General features: G+C 48.7%; 1 protein-coding gene across 1 annotated transcript in view; it reads left to right on the plus strand.

Annotated features, from left to right (window-relative positions):
* Positions 1–17,340, plus strand: part of LOC114693659 (S-adenosyl-L-methionine-dependent tRNA 4-demethylwyosine synthase TYW1) — an 86,636-nt gene that overhangs the window by 12,242 nt on the left and 57,054 nt on the right. The window contains exons 7-10 of the mRNA XM_028870142.1: positions 4,323–4,445; positions 7,047–7,164; positions 10,523–10,575; positions 16,520–16,638. Coding sequence (XP_028725975.1) covers positions 4,323–4,445; positions 7,047–7,164; positions 10,523–10,575; positions 16,520–16,638 — 413 coding nt within the window. The remainder of the gene's footprint in view (positions 1–4,322; positions 4,446–7,046; positions 7,165–10,522; positions 10,576–16,519; positions 16,639–17,340) is intronic.

Here is a 17,340-nt window from a genome sequence, read left to right on the forward strand (position 1 = left end):
GCCTGGAACTATTGTGTCGCTGAAGCTAGCCTCAGTTTCCAGGCACTGGACTTGAAACTCAGGGCATGATACTCAATCTTTTTTTCCCCACATGGAAACTCTTATTAGTGGTGAAGGGGAAGGGAGAGGGGAGGGGTGGGGGAGAGAGAGAGAGAGAGAGAGAGAGAGAGAGAGAGAGAGAGAGAGAGCGCCACTCATTCTTGTCCCTCTCACTGCTGCGTTGCTGAGTCAGGCAGGTCTTTACCATCTTCCTCCGGCCCAGACATGGAAGCAGGAGGAGTGACTTATGTCTCAGTCTGAGCATGCAGCTCCCCGGCTCACATCCTTCCCGACCGTCGCTCACTCTTACGGCAGCAGCGGGCCATCCTGGGTTCATCCGTCTGCTCCCTCAGCTGCTAAACTTTACCCTTTGACGATACTTCCTTAGAATTGTCTTCCGGCTGTCCAGTGGCGGTCGTCAGAGCCGGGCGGCCCCTTCCGGCTGGCCACCTGGCCACATGCATCGGGAGCAGCTTTGAGTGCTGGCCCACTGTGTCTTTTTCCACTTTTGTTCCCGTCTTTAGGCGAGGCTTGACTGTCGGTGTGAGTGGTCAGTCCCTCTCCCTGGCCAACTGCTCCAGCCCTCAGGCCTCCAGCAACGCCTCTATGTTCATCCTCCTGCCTCAGGGTGCCGGGGGGGGGGGGGGGTCTCCTGTACACGAGACTGGCCCCAAACACACAGTCCCCTTGTCACAGCCTCCCAGGTGCAGCCACGCATGGCCAGAGGTGTTGGTTTTCCTCCAGTGTTTGTGGCTCAGGATCTCAGGGTCAGGCAGCGGTGGCGCACACCTTGAATCCCAGCCGAGGAAGCCGAGGCAGTCAGATCTCTGTGAGTTCGAGGCCAGCCTGGTCTACAGAGCAAGTTTCAGGGCAGCCAGGGCTACACAGAGAAACCCTGTCTCGAAAAACAACACAAACAAACAAACAAATAAGAAAGAAGGAAAAGAAAAGACAGACTGTAGTCCTCACTGTTCCGGAACTTTGTACGCCAGGGTGGCGTGGAGTTCACTGCCGCTGAGCGCTGGGGTCACAGGTGTGCACCGCCACGGCCAGCAGTTTCCCGGGACTGTGTCAGTTGAGACCCCACTCTACCCGACCTTCGCACCTGTCCGCTCTTGCGTTTCTCCATCTTCCTCCTGCTCTTCCATCTCCTGGTTACCAGGGTGTGGCCACGCTGGTGTCCTCGGTGCAGGGCATAGGTGCTGAGTGACAGGTGAGTTTCGGCACCAGGCACCTGCTCTCCCATTACCTGGGTTCAGCCAGCATCTTGTCTCCCCTAGGGTACTGTAGCTACTCCTGTGTGCAGTCTGTCTACTCCGTTATCCTGTCTGTTCCAGGCACACACAAGCCGGAGGGCTCCATTTTCAGACAAGATTTTAAAAATGGGGTCCCCTCCCCCCCATTTTCATGTGTGTGTGAGTGGTGTGCATGTGTGTGTATGCATGTTTTTCCATGCTTGTGGGCATGTATGTGTGTTTGGGCACACATACACACGTGTGGATGTGCATGTGGATCCAGAAATGGATGTTGGGAATCATCCTTAGTCACTCTTGTACCATATTCATTGAGAAGGGTAGCTCAATCGAACCCAGAGCTCAGAGAGTTACGGCTAGTGTCTGGCCAGCTTGCTGTGCACCCCAGCCAGGCTGGAGTACGGTGGGCAGTCATGCTCATCCCCCATTGGTAAGGATTCCAGGGACCCGACCTCTGGTCCCCATGCTTGCACAGCAAGCCTTTAACCACCACACACTTTCCTGAGCCTCTTTCAGCCACTCCAGAAGCCTCTGCCGTTTTCCTTCCAGGCTGTGATCTTCCCACATCTCTTCCTCACCCCCACACTTTGCTTCCCAATCTGCTAGTAATTTCTCAGTGGCTTCTTGTTGCTGTGTCCACCTCCCACCAACTAAGATGTCTTTCCCCATCCACCCTTACAGCTTTGCTTCCCTAATGTTTGGTCAGTTCTGTGATGGAGGCAGCCTCCTGTGGCTACTGATTCCTAAACTCTATAGCCACAACGTGAGCACTCTGTAGTACCTGTACCCATGAGTTGCTATATTGGACTGGAGCCTTTCTGGGGAAGAAGGGAATGTTTCACATTAATTTTCCAACCCCAGTGGTTTCCATGAATTACATTTAACTTATTTTGTTTTTTAAAGGTTCATTTATTTTTTTACATTTTATGTGCCGGGGTCTTTGCCTGCAAGTGTGCGGGGGCGTGGGATCTCCTGGAAACGGAGTTCCAGGCCGTCGTCAGTTACCGTGTGGGTGCTGGGGACCGAACCTGCGTTCTCTTCAAGAGCAGCCCGTGCTTGCAACGGCTGACCGCCTCTCCAGTCCTCTGCATTCATCTTTCATTGAAGACAGGTTTTAAATTTTCTGAAGGTCGCAGAGCCAAGTTAATGGCGGTTTTGATTAGATTTTATGTGAAGATGAAATGAGGTCCTTCGAGAGGTAGTGGATTCATTTCTGTCAAAGATGTGGTTCTGAGCATAAGTTACAGAAGAGCCCAAGATGGTCAGCGGAGTGTCTTACCAACTACATGCCACCTGCTGCCAATTTTAAAATTGTAATTAAATTGATTACTTTTGAGACAGGTTCTCAGATAGTTCCAGTGGCATTGATTGATGTCTAGTGCGGATGACCTTGAACTTCTGAGCCTCCGGTCCCCACCTTCAGTGTGTTGGGATTTTAGGTGTGCATCACCATGTCAGGTTTGTGCGATGCTGGGGATGGAACCCAGGGCTTTGTGAACGCTCTGCAAACACTATCCACATCACCAGACTTGCTTTTTCCTTAAGGGTTTGGGGTGCCAGCTGTGCTCACTCCCTCTGTATTGGCACAGTGCAGTGGCAGAGCTGTATCGCTGAGGCTGGGGTTGCTTATCTTGCTGGAGTATTCACCCTGGGGCCTTCCTTACACAGCAGTAAATTGAAGTTACTTCTCTGTATTTGCCTGCAGAGACAAGTCACAGGCACATGACACTTAACCTCAAGCTATGTTCTGAGCTGGGAGCTGTTCAGGCTGTTCCAGTGTTGGGTGGACATCACCACGGATACTAAAAGAAATAGAAGAGAGAGCAGAGGCTGTGATGTTACAGGCAATATGGGCTCATGGGGCCACTGCCATATATGGATGGCCCATTGTTGGGTGACATTTGTGGCATATTACTATTTTATCATCTAGAAGCAAAGAAGACTGCCTGCCTTCCAGAAAAAAGTATTTCTGTGTGTGTGTGTGTGTGTGTGTGCGCGCGCGCGTGCGCGCATGTGCAAGCGTGCAAGCTCTTGCACATGTATGGAGGTCAGATGACATTTGGTAGAACTCGATCCTCTCTTTCCACCAGGGGGATCCAGGAGATAGAGCCCAGGCTTTCAGGCTCTGTGGCAGGCACCGTTAGCCACTGCACCATCTTGCTGGCCTCATCTCTGCTTTCAGTACTGAGGATTGAACTGGCCTCAAGCCTGCTAGGAAGTGTTGTCATAGTGATTGACCCCACAGCCCACTGTTCCCATCTTCTCCCTGGCATCATCTTCCTCTGCGTGTTTGCTCATTCTGTTTTCACATGGGAGGTTAGCTGAAGTGTTAGTTTTTGTCACTCTGAGTTTTTTCTTTTTAAGGTTGATTTTTGTTAGGAGTGCCTGCAAGTAGGTATGTGTACCATGTGGATGCAGTGCCTGTGGAGGCCAGAAGAGGGCACCAGATACCCTAGAACCAATGTAGAGACAGTTGTGAGCTGTCATGTGGCTGCTGGTAACTAAACCTGGGTCCTCTGCAGAGCAATCAGAGCCCTTAACCACTGAGCCATCTCTCCAGCCCCTGTGATGCCTTTTCACAGGGATTACTCTGATGCCAGAGATCTAAGATGGTTTATACATTTAAAAATTAATACTGTAAAGGTGGGGCTAACAAGATGCCTCAGCAGGTAAAGGCACTTGTCACCAAGCTTGATGACCTAAGTCCCATCCCTGAACCCACAAAGAGGAAAAAGATGATGGATTTCACAAGCACACTGTGATATTTGTGTACACACACACACACACACACACACACACACACACACGATAAATGATAATTAAAAAAAAAAGCAGGGGACAAAGATCATACAAAAACACGGTAAAGGTCCTCTGAGGTGTTGCTCAGTGGCAGAACACCTGCCCAGCATCATGAAAGGCTGGGGTATCCATCCCCGGCAACACAAAGTCAACCAAATACAATAAAACAGTCAGGTCCCCGTGGCAGAAGGAGTGAGGGACCAGCCTTGTGTTGAAATCCTTGCCTTCCAGGAGGAAGAGCCCTGCGAGAGCAGCAGTGAGGAGGAGTCGGGGACCCAGGATTACCAGAGCCTGAGTTCCGTGGTGGATGTCGAGGACCTGGGCAACATCGTGAACCCCTTGAAGAAGGAAAAGGTACTGCTGTTTGGGGGATACCGCAGTCGGAGCCTGTAGTCCATTCAGCTCTTAGAATCTGTCACGGTATAGTTCCGGTTTGAAGGGGGACGGCAGTTTCATTTCTCTTATCTGCTACCTGGAAGGGTTTCTGTTTTTGTTGTTGTTTAAGTTTTTTTTTTTTTTTCTATATTTACATGAAAATGACATTTCATGTATGTGTTTTGTGTATTATATGTGTATTGGGGCACACATGCCACAGTTAGAGGACAACTTTTGTGAAGGTTCTCTCCTTCTACCCTGTGGATCCCCATGATAGGACTCAAGTCGTCAGGCTTGGTGGCAAGCATCTTTACCTGCTGACCCATCTCAGTAAGCCTTGCATGAACTTTGCTAAATTCTTCTCATTCGGTACCATGGTAACAGGCTCCTGGAGGACCAGCAGATGAGTAGGGAGACTAGTTCAGAGATGGCGTTCAGGGCTGTGGACGATGAGCGTCTTTGAGGATTTGGTTTTTGACACAAGGTTTCTCCGTGTAGCCCTGGCTGTCCTGAAACTCTATAGACCAGGCTGGCCTTGAACTCAGGGATTGTCTTGCCTCTGCCTCCCAAGTGCTGGGATTAAAGGAGTGCACCACCACTGCCCAGCTGGAAGTATTCTTTATTGTTAAGATTTCAGATGGAATCGGACTTACTGGTGTGTGCATGTCATCACAGATGGAGTCAGACTTAGTGGTGTGTGCATGTCGTCACAGACGGATTCAGACTTAGTGGTGTGTACAAGTTATCACAGTCACTTGAGTCACCTCTGGTCCCGAGTCCAGTTCTTCTTTTGTTGGTGTTTTAAGATTACTCAGGTTGGCCTCAAATTCTCTGTGCAGCTGAGGATGACTTTGAACTCCTGTCCAGTGTGGGGGTTACAGGTGTGTGGGCTGTCACACCTGGATTATGCAGTGCTTGAGCTGTACCTGGGGCGTCCTGCATGCTCGACACACCACCAACTGAGCCGCACCCCAGCCTCTTTCTGACATGAGTGCTTTTACAGTCCTTTTTCCAAATCAAACTGTGTTACAGTGAATGTAATTTTTGGTTTTGGACTAGAAATGTAATTTTCTTTATTGAAACACTCTTACAATGGAAAATGAAGTAGCAGATTTATATATAGGATCCCAGAATTTCTACCTGGCTAAACCTTCCTTAAAGCTTTGCCTAGTGAGGTTAGGATGACACATTTTTTTCTTTGCGTTCTAGTGGCCAGTAGAGGTCGCTAGAGAATGCAGTAATGAAAACCATCCTTGTCATTATTTTTGGAAATGAAATGATGTTGGACCTTGAAGCTGTCAGCTTATAGTATTTAGTTCTCTCATAAAAATCATCAAATGGAGGGGTCTGTGTGTGTTTTTCATCTTTAGTAAGACCTGAAAATAAGTCACCGTTTTTTTTTTTCTTCTTCATTTTATGTATATGTGTTTGCATGTGTGTATTTAATTTACTGTGTTGCTGTGGGTTGACCCTGGGGGCCATTGTATATGCCAGGCTATACTGTGCCATAGAGTTACAGCCTGAATACCTCCCCTCTTTTTGTCTTGTTTTGGTTTTTGTTCTTATTGTTTGAGGGAGAGTCAAGTGTAGCCCAGGCTGGCCTTAAACTTGGTGTGCAGCCACTGATGAGAACACACGAGGAGGTTTGTTTATGCTTTCCAGTTCCGTTGGAAGCTCCGTCAGCAGAGGCACAGCAGAGGCTTCTCATTAGCTTTGCCCTGGGTTTCTAGTTAGGCACTTGGAGTGCTCACTCTGAGGAGAGAGCCTGATTGTGGTCGCTTTTCTCAGAGCCAGTAACAGAAGGTGGAGAAGTCAGCCTGAACTGTGTTCACTTACCTTCCGTGGGTTCGCTGCCTGTGAACCCCATCTCCCTCCTCCCTCCCCCTTTCCTCCCCTCTTCTCCCTCCTCTCCTCCCCTCTTCGCCCCTTTCCTCTCCCCCGTTTTCAAGCCTGCCAGCGGTAGCGTGCTCCACCGCCTCCCACTAGGAACTGCGGTTTATTTAGTACTTGCACTCTGCTCCATTTTTCAAGCCTGCCAGTGGCGGTGTGCGCCTCTGCCTCCCACTAGGAACTGTACTTTATTTAATGTTTGCACTCCACCCCCTTTCTAGGGGAAGAAGTGGAGATTCAGAAAAAGTCAGTAATTTGCCAAAGTGAGGCAGTTTGTCTGTGTTTGGTTGTTAAAAATATTTGGTCTTGGGGCAGGCAGGGTGGCTCAGTGGGTAAAGATGCTCACCATCAAGCCTGGCAGCCTGATTTTGTCCCTGGGATGAGCATAGAGGAGAGAAGCAATCAACTCCCAAGTGTCCTCCGACTGCCCCACACCCACTCTAACTAAAGAAGCAAGTGAAGTGTAATGAAAATGAAATCCTGACTTTTTGAACAAATGAACGATTGACGTGGGTTATGTTTTTATGGTTGTTTTGTATTGTTTACTTATTGACTTATTGGCCCTGGTGGTGTGTCTTCCATCATCTCTCTGGAAGCAGGACCACCTTGTGGGATGTTGGGTCTCAGCCTTGGTTGCATGGAGTCTTGCTTGTTTCCAATTCTGGATTTTCCTCTCTCAATTCAACCCAGAGAGAAAAGGCTCCACAGGAGGAGAGAGGTGGCGTGAAGAGGAACCCGGAGAGGAGCGAAGACAGCGAAGGAAGAGCTATGATCACGCCTGCTCTCCGAGAGGCCCTAACTAAGCAAGGTGAGCATCTGCCGGGACTAGTTCGCCATTGCTCTTTGGTGCACTCGACCTGATGCCCAGGACAGGACTCAAAGGACAGGGTTGTCACGGGACAAAGAGAGAGTCTCTGCTGCTTAGTGTGGCAGTTGGCTCACGGCGTGTGTTAGTCGGAGCTTAGGGCACTGGGACCAGAGAGAAACAGTAAGGGAGGGACGTTTATCTAGCTCAGTTCCAGATGCTTAGTCTGTGGCCCGTGCTCATGTGACCTGTGTGCGCGTGGCCTGTTTCTGGGTCTGTAATGAGATAGAGCCTTGGGGCAGAAGGACTGCCTGGGAGAGACCTCAGAGCGGGAAGTAGATAGCTGGAAACAGGAAACAGCCACACCCCCAGCCACTCTCCTGTGACATACTTCCTCCAAACAACCCACCTTCCACAGTGCTACCATCTTATATAAACTATCCACTCCTGGAGTCCCTCAGGGGAGCATTTATTTCTTCAGAGCTCTGATTTCTGATGCTCTCTGGACATACCTAGGTGTCAGTCAGTCCAGTGTGCTGACAAGCAAGATTGACCATCACTGGGGGAAGCTAGAGCTGCCTGAGATACCCCTCCCACCTGGTCTCTCTCTTTCCTTATCTCTTTCTCTGTCTCTTGTCTTTTGAAGGCTCTCTTTTGGGTCTTGTGTATTCCAGGCTGGTCTCACACTCACTGTGAAATTGAGAATGACCTTAAAGTTCTGATCTTCCTCTGCCTCCCAAGTGCTGAGATCAGACGCATGTCCATGATACCTAGTTTTTGCAGTGCTGCGGATCAAACCCCCCAGGGTCTAGTGTTTGCTGTGTGTATGTTTGCATGCCCCTGCAGAGGCCAGGAGGCTTCAGATACTCTGGTTTTTTTTTTTTTTTTTTTTTTTTTTTTTGTTTGTTTGTTTTTCGAGACAGGGTTTCTCTGTGTAGCTTTGCACATTTCCTGGATCTCTCTCGGTAGACTAGGCTGGCCTCGAACTCATAGAGATTCACCTAGCTCTGCCTCCCAAATGCTAGGATTAAAGGCGTGCGCCACCACCGCCTGGCTCAGATACTCTGGAACTGACTGGAGTTAGGGATGGTTGGGACCCATCATGTGGGTGCTGAGACTTGAGCATGGGTCCTTTAGGAGAGTACCCAGTGCTCTTAACCCATATGAATTATCTCTCCAGACCGTACTTGAGTCTTATTACATTTCTTAAGTTCAGTTGTATTATTTCTTCAATTATTTTGAATATGTCCCCTCCTTGTTCCTCAGGGACTGTGAGACATGTCTTCTAACATGCTACTTGCATTTGACCTTTGTTCATTTGATCATTGATGTTTCTATTTGTCAAATTCTTTGTTTCCTGTCTCACATTTCTGTCATTACATGATTACATTTGCAGATTTGGCAAATCCCTTCCTTCCTTCCTTCCTTCCTTCCTTCCTTCCTTCCTTCCTTCCTTCCTTCCTTCCTTCCTTTACTTTTTCAATAGTTACTTTCTATTGCCGTGAAGTGATACCATGACCAAGGCAGCTTTTTTAGAAAGAGTTTATTGGACTTACAATTTCAGAGTGGAGTCCATAACTATCATGGTGGGGAGCATGGCAGCAGGCAGGCAGTCATGGTACTGGAGCAGTAGCTGAGAGCTTGCATCCTGATTCACAAGTAGGAGTCAGGCAGAGCTAACTGGGATTGGTGAAGGCTTCTGAAACCTCCAAGTCCATCCCCAGTGACACACCTCCTCCAACAAGGTAACACCTTCTAATCCTTCCCAAACAGTTCCACTAACTGGGGACCAAGTATTCGAATATGTGAGTCTATGGGGGCTGTTCTTGTTTAAACTACTACATTCCACTCCCTGACCCCCAGAGGCTCGTGGCCATATCATAATGCAAAATGCATTAAGTCCATCTTCAGAAGACCCCATTGCCTTTTACAGTATGTCCAACTTTAGAGAGTCAGGTCTCCACCATCTGGGTTTCAGGGAGTGAACTCAGGCCTGGCAGCAAATGCCTTTACCTGCTGAGCCATCTTGCTGGCCTAACCCAAAGGACTCCTGAGTCAGAGTACCACAGATTCCTGCACAGGCATATTTCCTGTAGTCCTGTAGCAGAGGGCTGCAGTAGCCAGCTAGCCAAGATGCAGATGGAGCCTGCCTAGGGTCGGCAGATGGGTGGGGAAAGAAGGTGTCCATACACATTTTGTTGAACTTTCAAAAAGAACAAAAATGTTTTTGTAGGAAAATTGATCCTGGAGATCATTATAGTAAGCCAGGCTCAGAAAGACAATTTTTCCTCTCATGTATGGACTCTACGTTTTATATGGATATACAAAATCATTTATGTGAGAGCCTTTAGGGGACATTTCTCCTTCAAACTGCCACATGTACTCTGTGGTTGTTGAGTACAGTGTGTTCTTGGGCAGGGTCCTAGTCAGCTTTAACTGTCAGCTTGACACAGCCTAGAGTCACCTAAGAAGGAAGTCTCAATTGAGAAATTACCTAGATCAGGTTGGCCCGTGGGCACCTCTGCAGGGAATCATCTTGATTGTTAATTGATGTGGGAGGGCCCAGCCCACTGTGGGCCGCACTGTTCCTTGAGCATGTGGCCTGGCCTGGCTACAGAAGTTCCCTGAGCAGCAGCCTGCAGGAAACAGGAAGGAGAGCAGGGCAGCCGGTGTGTTTGTTACACTGCTCAGTGCCTCCGGCTTTATGACTGAGACTGGCCTCCGAGACTGCTGTGCTCCTGAGAGCCAAAAGCCTCCCCGAGTGCACTGGATTAGTTTATTGTTTGGGCCTCTAGCCTTAGATACATATACATTTTATTTATGCTATATGTGTATACATTTAATTTGTAGGTATATGTATATAATGACAGAGACTAGGCTCTTACTCTGTAATCCTGGCTGGCCTCCAGATCTTCCTGCTTCTACCTTCTGAGTAAGTGCTGGGATTAAAGGCACATGCTACCACAACCAGCATTTTTTTTTGAGACCGGATCTCATGGCTTGGCCTCAGAATGACCTTGAACTCTGCCTCTACTCGCCAGGTGCTGAGACTACAGTCGGGCCTCACTATGGCTAGATTTTTAACAGTTTCTCATGGTGGTCAGGCTGGTGGCTCACAGCTCTCAGCACTTTTGGGAGGCCGAGGAAGGAAGGAGGACTGGGGCTATCAGTGAGGCCCAGTCACAAAAGAAACTGTAGCTACAAACCCCCAAAGAGCGTCTGGTCGCAGCAAATTCACCTCCGCTGTTTCTGCAGCAGCATTGTTGAGTGTTATAACTGAGTGAGGAGACATGGTTCTGCTGAGGTTCAGTGTCACCTGGACCTGAGACTTGATCTTTCCTTTCCCTGGTTTTCCACGTAGGGTACCAGTTGATTGGCAGCCACTCCGGTGTGAAGCTTTGCAGATGGACAAAGGTATTTATTGGCTTTATTCAAATCTTACTGCTGTTTTATGAACCTTCTTGTATTTCCATTTCCATTTATTCTGTGTATATGTGTGCGCACACGCAGGGGTCAGAGCATGTCTTATAGGAATTGCTTTTCTCTTTCACCCTTGTGGGCTCTGGGGACGGAACTCAGGCCTTCAGCTTGGCAGCAGGGCCTGGTCCCTCCGAGCCATGTCCCCGGCTCCCTTGAGCTTCTCAGCAGCGTTGCTGAGATGCACTTTGCAAGCAGTGGAACGCCCTCAGTTTAGGGCATTCGTAGGGCTCTTGGAGCCGTCCGCACAGGCTAACTAGGATGTTCCTTTCACCTCCGAAAGAAAGGCCGCAGCCAGCTGCAGTCAGTCTCCATTCTAGAGTCGCCCATGAGCCATTGATCGGCCTTCTGTCTCTACATTAAGTGGTGCAACGTTTTTGTGGCACATCCGTGGGTCCCTGAGGACGTTGTATGCCACACCCTGTCTATTCGTTGAGCAGTGGATGGGCACTCAGGTTCCTTGTGTGTTTTGGGTTGTGAGGGATGCTGCTGGGGACCTCACTCCGTGTACAGGATTTTGTGTGGTGTACACACTTCCAAGTGTCATTGGTGGATCATGGTAATGTAAAGAAAACTTTTCTCAGTGAACTGTCTTTTTCAAAGTGGTTGTACCATTTTATATTCCTACCAGCAGTGTATGAGGGTCCTGTTCCCTCACCACTCTCCACAGTCCCCGGAACCCTTTCACAGGATCGGTCTGTCTGTGTGACCCAGGCTGGTCTCAAATTCGGGATTCTCTTGCCTCAGCCTCTCGATTTATTTATTTACTTTGAGACAGGGTCATGGGTAGCCCAGGCTGATCTCAAACTCTCTTGAACTCCTGATTCTTCTTCCTCTCCCTCCCAAATGCTGAGATTACATGTGCAGTACCACACCTGCTTTGTCTGGTCCTGGGACTTGAACCCAGGGCCTCCTAAGCACGGGGTAAGTACTGAGTAAGCACTCTCCCCACTGAACTACACCCTGAAGAAGCTATTTAATTCAAACGCGTTCCTTTTCCTTCTTCTTTAAGGAACAACTATTCCAAGAGATTTTTCCTCCGATATTTTGTTATTCCCCCTACTTTTGGTGACGGCATGCTCAGCCCAGCAAATTAGTTAATGAATTCCACATGTTGCATTCCCCACATTTCCTTTTTTCCAGTCCAGTGATTTTCAATAATGTTGGACTCAGTGCCTTCTGTACACAGCCAGTCATGTGCAGGGCCCCTTTCACCATATCTGAATTCAATTTTCAGATAGTAAATCACATGCATAATTTTGAAAATTGGTGTTTCAGCCAATCTGTAATGAAATGAAAGAGGAAGCACTTTATGTTAAATATGTATTTCCATGCAAAAACGTAGTGATGCTTCCGTGGTAGATGCTCAGTGAGGGGCCAGCGGCTGTGTCTGGATCTGTTGCTCCTCCTCTTCTTCCTCTTCCTCCTCTTCCTCTTCTTCCTCTTGCACCTCCTCCCCTTCTTCCCTTTTTGTCTCCTCCTCTCTGTTTCTCCTTGCTCTTCCTCCTCCCGTTCCCCCTCCTCCTTGTGTGTGGTACCGAGCATCAAACCGAGGGCCTTGCATGTGCTAGGCAAGCATTTTATGACATCTACAGCCTTCTACTTAAGTGGCCACAGTTAAATTTGAGAAAGGGTTGAAATCTGCCCCGGAAGCAGTGAAGAGCCAGGTCTATTTATATCTGGTGAGACAAAGGAAGAAGCAGCCATACTTCCTTAGGTAGGGCCGAGAAGCCCAGGGGTTATTCCCCAGTGGAGAAGGTGAGGAAGGAGGCTATACTCAGCAAGGACTCAGGCCTCGTTTATAAATTGGAATTGCTGCAGAGTCCTGTGATGACGCTTGATGGGGGATTGGGATGGAATGACACAGAAAGTAGAACTTTTTTCTTGGAGTCCTATGACTAGCTAAGGCCTGCGTTTTGTTTCTAATTTAAGTATTTTTTATTTTATAGTGTGTGTGTAGTACCCTCAGTGGCCAGAAGAGGGCACTGAGTCCTCAGGGGCTGGATTACAGGTGGTTGCGAGTTGCCTGTTGTGGGTGCTGGGAACTGAACCTGGGACTTCTGCAGGAGTGCCATGCGGTCTTAACTACTAGTTATCTCTCCAGCCCTGTTTCTAATTTGTAATAAGACTTTGGAGATGGTCTCCTTTAAGCTATTCCTACTGGAATAGGCAATGTGTTGAACACAGGAATAGCCCTAGAAGAGCTAGTCTGAGGTGGCCGGCAGACCTGTGGGGACAGTTCAGAGTAAGTGATAGGCAAAACCCTCAAACGATTTTAACACATGAGTATTACAGCTTAGATTGTTATTCATTCATTCATTTTATCCATGGGAATTACTAACAAGATATGCGCCGTCAGCAGTAATTTTTAGAACAGCTTACATTAATGAGAATTCTACTGGCAGTTTTTCTTCTTTTCATTTCTTGACTATTTTGGATACAGGGTCTTACTGTGTAGCTCAGGTTGGCTTTGAACTTCTGAACCCCCAGTCCTGGGATTATAGGTGTACACCACCACATCCGGCCAGCTTAACCTTGAAGTCCAGCTGCACGTGAGCTGCCTTGCCTGAAGCTTCCCCAAGACTCTGGAGCTGATCGTGGGGATCTGTGCCAGAGTCTCATTCTTTCCCTGTCCATCCGTGGCTTGTTCTTCTAGCTTTGCGGCTCTACTCTCCCATTAGCAATTATGCAGCTTTTGCTTGGGACAACAACTGGCAGCCACCACCCCATCTCTTTGTCATTCCCATGTCTGTTCATGAACAAATACGCCCAAGGCCTGGCAGGATGGCTCAGTGTATAAGGATGTTTGCCACCGATCTGACTGGTTGAGTCAGAAACCATGACCCATATGGTGGGAGAGAGAACCAAGTTTGACAGGGCCTCCTGTGCACGCAAGACCACGATGATAGTTTTCCAATAAAACATTTTGTCATTTAGCCCAACGGGAAAGCTGCAAATCAAGAAGTCCTTGGGGCTGTGGGTGTGGCTCAGTTAGCAGAGTGCTTGACCAGCATGCCTGAAGCCTTGGGTTCCTCCATTCCCAGCGCTGGGTAAACTGGTGTGCTGATGTACCCTTGTAACCCAGTATCCTTAGATGACGTGTTCAAGATCATCCTTGGCTCCATAGAGAGTGTGAGACCATCCTGTTATACTTGAGACCCTGTCTCAAACAAACCAAGTTCTCGTGTTGACTTCCTGGAGGACAGGATAAGCAAGGAGAGATGTGAAGCCCAGCCAACGGCAGCTGTCACAATCCTGAGTGAAGTCTTAGTGGCACAGCTTAATTCTCCTCTGAACACAGTTGTGTGAATGAGTGTGTGACCCCAGCCTCTAATTCAGGTATCAGTGTCATATGAAGTCAGAGATTGAGACTCTGTGCTCGGTGGCAGATCCCTGAACTGGATGGAACTAATTAGTTGTGGTACAGGGTCATGGATTGCTGCTCGTTTGGAGAATGAGTTCTCTGTGTGGTGGGGAAGTCAGTCACAATGAGAGACAACAGAGCTGAGACTATCGAGAGTCCTGAGCCAAAGCAGCGCTCGGGGTCTAGAGAGGGAAGAAGATGAGGTTACTGAGAGAAGCAGTGATCTGCCACCGCCTTCCGAAGTTCCACGTTCAGAGTTGTGAGCCTGTGAGATCAGAGGCCTGGCTGCTATCGCAGAACATGCCAGTAAGGGCTTGGGCATCATCTTCTGGGGCAGTTTGGGGCTCTCTAGACTCAGAAGCATGGCTTTGAGGTGTTCCGGGGAAGGGGGTGGTAAGAGGAGCGCAGCCATCTGGGTTGGGACGCCAGAACTGGGGGGCATCACAGAAGCAGGACGTCTCATGTCCTCCACCTGAAAGGAGATGGTGACTGAGGCCAGCGCTAGCTGCCTTAGCTTCACAGTTGGGCCTCGTTAGGCTCAACTCTTTCCTGGCGTGAAGGCGAGTGGCTCCAGCTGAGTTGGGCAGGCCCAGTTCTCCTGAGAAAGGGCGCTGGGATTCCCACTAACAACAGATAGGGCATGTGCTCTTCCCTCTAGCTGGGCCTGAGTTCCCACGCCGTCTGCAGACTTCAGTAGATCAAGTCGCAGTGAGAAGAGACCATCCCCCCATGAAGTACCTAGCCTGAGATGTGCTATCCTTCCCTACGGACCTGATGCTTGCAAAGTGATGCCACTGTAGTGTCCAGTCAGGGCAGCTCCTTTGTCCTTGGGAGGCTGAGAGTCTCCTCTCTGCAGAGTGTTCAGGCCAGAGGAAGCCTTGCCACAGAAGAGCCCAGGCTGAGAAGTCTGCTGGCCTGAAACGCCTGTCTTCCAGTGAGCCAACTGGGGAAACCTTGTACCCTCAACAGCAGCAGGGGCCAGCAGGGACCAGCAGGGGCCAGCAGGGGCCAGCAGGGGTCATGCAAGATGAAGTCCTCTCTGTAAAGGCTAGGGAAGTTGAGTTCCCGCTGAAAGCACAGCACAGGACCTGTCTTTCGGCTCAGTGAAGTAACTACTTGCCAAAGTGAAAGAGGAAGGGTCTAGAACAGTGGTTCTCAACCTTCCTAATGCTGTGACCCTTTAATACAGTTCCTCATGTCATGGTGACCCTAACCATAGAATTATATTCATTGCTACTTCATAACTGTAATTTTGTTACTGTTAATGAATCGTGATGTAAATAGCTGATATGCAGGATATCTGTTAGGCAACCTCTGTGAAAGGGTCATTTGATCCCCCCCTCAGGGGTCGAGACCTACTAGTTGCGAACCACTGGTCTAGTGTCTCTTCACTGACAGAATGCCCAGGACGATACAGAAAAATCACCTGTCATAGTAAGGACTGAGGAAGTTATAACTTGGATAACAAAAGATAAACCACTGCTGTCAACAGCAGCTGAGTCAATGGATGGGACGGACTGAAACAGCTACAGCAGTCAGCTATCAGTGATCTTCAAACAAATGAAAGAGTAACATAGCCCAGCAAAAAGAGCAAGGCTAAAAAACCAACCGAGAAGGCCCAGTACAACAGAGAAGCAGAGTAACAGATAAAACAGCTTCCTGAGGGCTCAACAGTCAAGTGGGGGTGGCAGGTTGTGTACTGTACCTCAGCAGATCGATGGGACAGTTTGCATTCAGGACCAGTCAATAGGATTTACCTATCTGGACCACAGAGATCAAAGTAGAGTAGACACGAGGCAAACAAAAATGGGAAGTGGAGCCCTGGAGATTTGTGGACTAATGAGATACTCAGTCAACATGTATGCCATTGGAGGAGCAGGATGAAAACGAGGCAGAGGAACTGAAGGAGCGTGGTCATGTATGCTGTCAGTGGGGACACACTGAGAAAAGCACACACAAGACTTACTGCACTTGGTATGTGTGTGCATGCGCACACGCTTGAACACGCGCATGCCACAGCACACGTGGAGGTCAGAGGACAACTTGGAAGTGTTGGTTCCCATCCTACCCTGTGGGTTACAGGGAACAAACTCAGGTCCTGTAGTTCTGCTTTGACCTACTGAGCCATCTCACCCTACAGTGTCGTCTTAAAAATGATGTATTTGGGCTGAGGAGACAGCTCAGAGGGTAAAGGTCTTGCTGCGACCTGAGTTCAATCTCTGGAACCCACATGAATTTAGAAGAAAGAATCAGTTCCATGAAGTTGTCTTCGGACCTTCGCATGCCTTGGCATGCCTGAGCCTGCACTCATACATCTCTCTCTCTCTCTCTCTCTCTCTCTCTCTCTCTCTCTCTCTCTCTCTCTCTCACACACACACACACACACACACACACACACACACACACACACACACAGTAATAATAAGTAAGAAAACTAAAGCATGCAAGCAAACAGTGCCTCGCTGTTGAGTTTCTCTTACTTCCTTCAAATGATGACCTGTTTCCTGCTTGTCACAGTCAATGCTGCGGGGGAGAGGAGGTTGCTACAAACACACATTCTACGGCATCGAGAGCCATCGCTGCATGGAAGCCACCCCGAGCTTGGCGTGTGCAAATAAATGTGTCTTCTGTTGGCGGTGAGTAGAGATGCGCAGTGTGGGGACCGGAGGCTGGGCACCGCCCTGGGCATGTCGGACTCAACGTTAGGGCTTTGCTGTGGATCAGTCTCCAGTAAATTATTATTATTATTGTTATTATTATTTTATAATTTTTTAAAATTTCCTTTAGATACCAACCCCTGTTCCCACTCTTCCCTCCCTTTCTCCTGCCCCTCCCCACCTAAATTCTTAAGAAGCATATCAACCACATGGTCCATGAGTGTGTTAACTGAATTAGTATTTAAAAATTGTAAGTAGGAGACTGGAGAAAGGCTCAGTGGTTAAGAGCACTTGCTGCTCTTAGAGAGGACTGAGTTTTCCTCCCCACTACCACATCAGGCAGTTCACAATTGCCTGGAACTCCAGCTCTAGGGAGGTCTCACGCTCTCTTCTGGCCTTCGGGATCACTTGCATATTTATGTAACCACACAGATAGACACAGAAAACAAAAATCGGAAGTGGAAGAAATGAGGCCCATGTGTTTTGCAAATTCTAAAGAACACTGAAGAAAAAAGAAATTGCCAGAGAATAAGAAATGCTGTGGGTGTGGTTCAGTTGGTAGAGCTAGTGTCTCTCGTGCACGGAGCCCGGGCTGCCATTCCCAACGGTGCATGAACCCCATACGGTGGTCACACCATAATTCCAGCCCTGGGGATATGGGGGCTGGAGGAGCAGAGGCTC

The sequence above is a fragment of the Peromyscus leucopus genome, chromosome 23 (genome assembly GCF_004664715.2).
Source record: "Peromyscus leucopus breed LL Stock chromosome 23, UCI_PerLeu_2.1, whole genome shotgun sequence".
NCBI lineage: Eukaryota > Metazoa > Chordata > Mammalia > Rodentia > Cricetidae > Peromyscus > Peromyscus leucopus.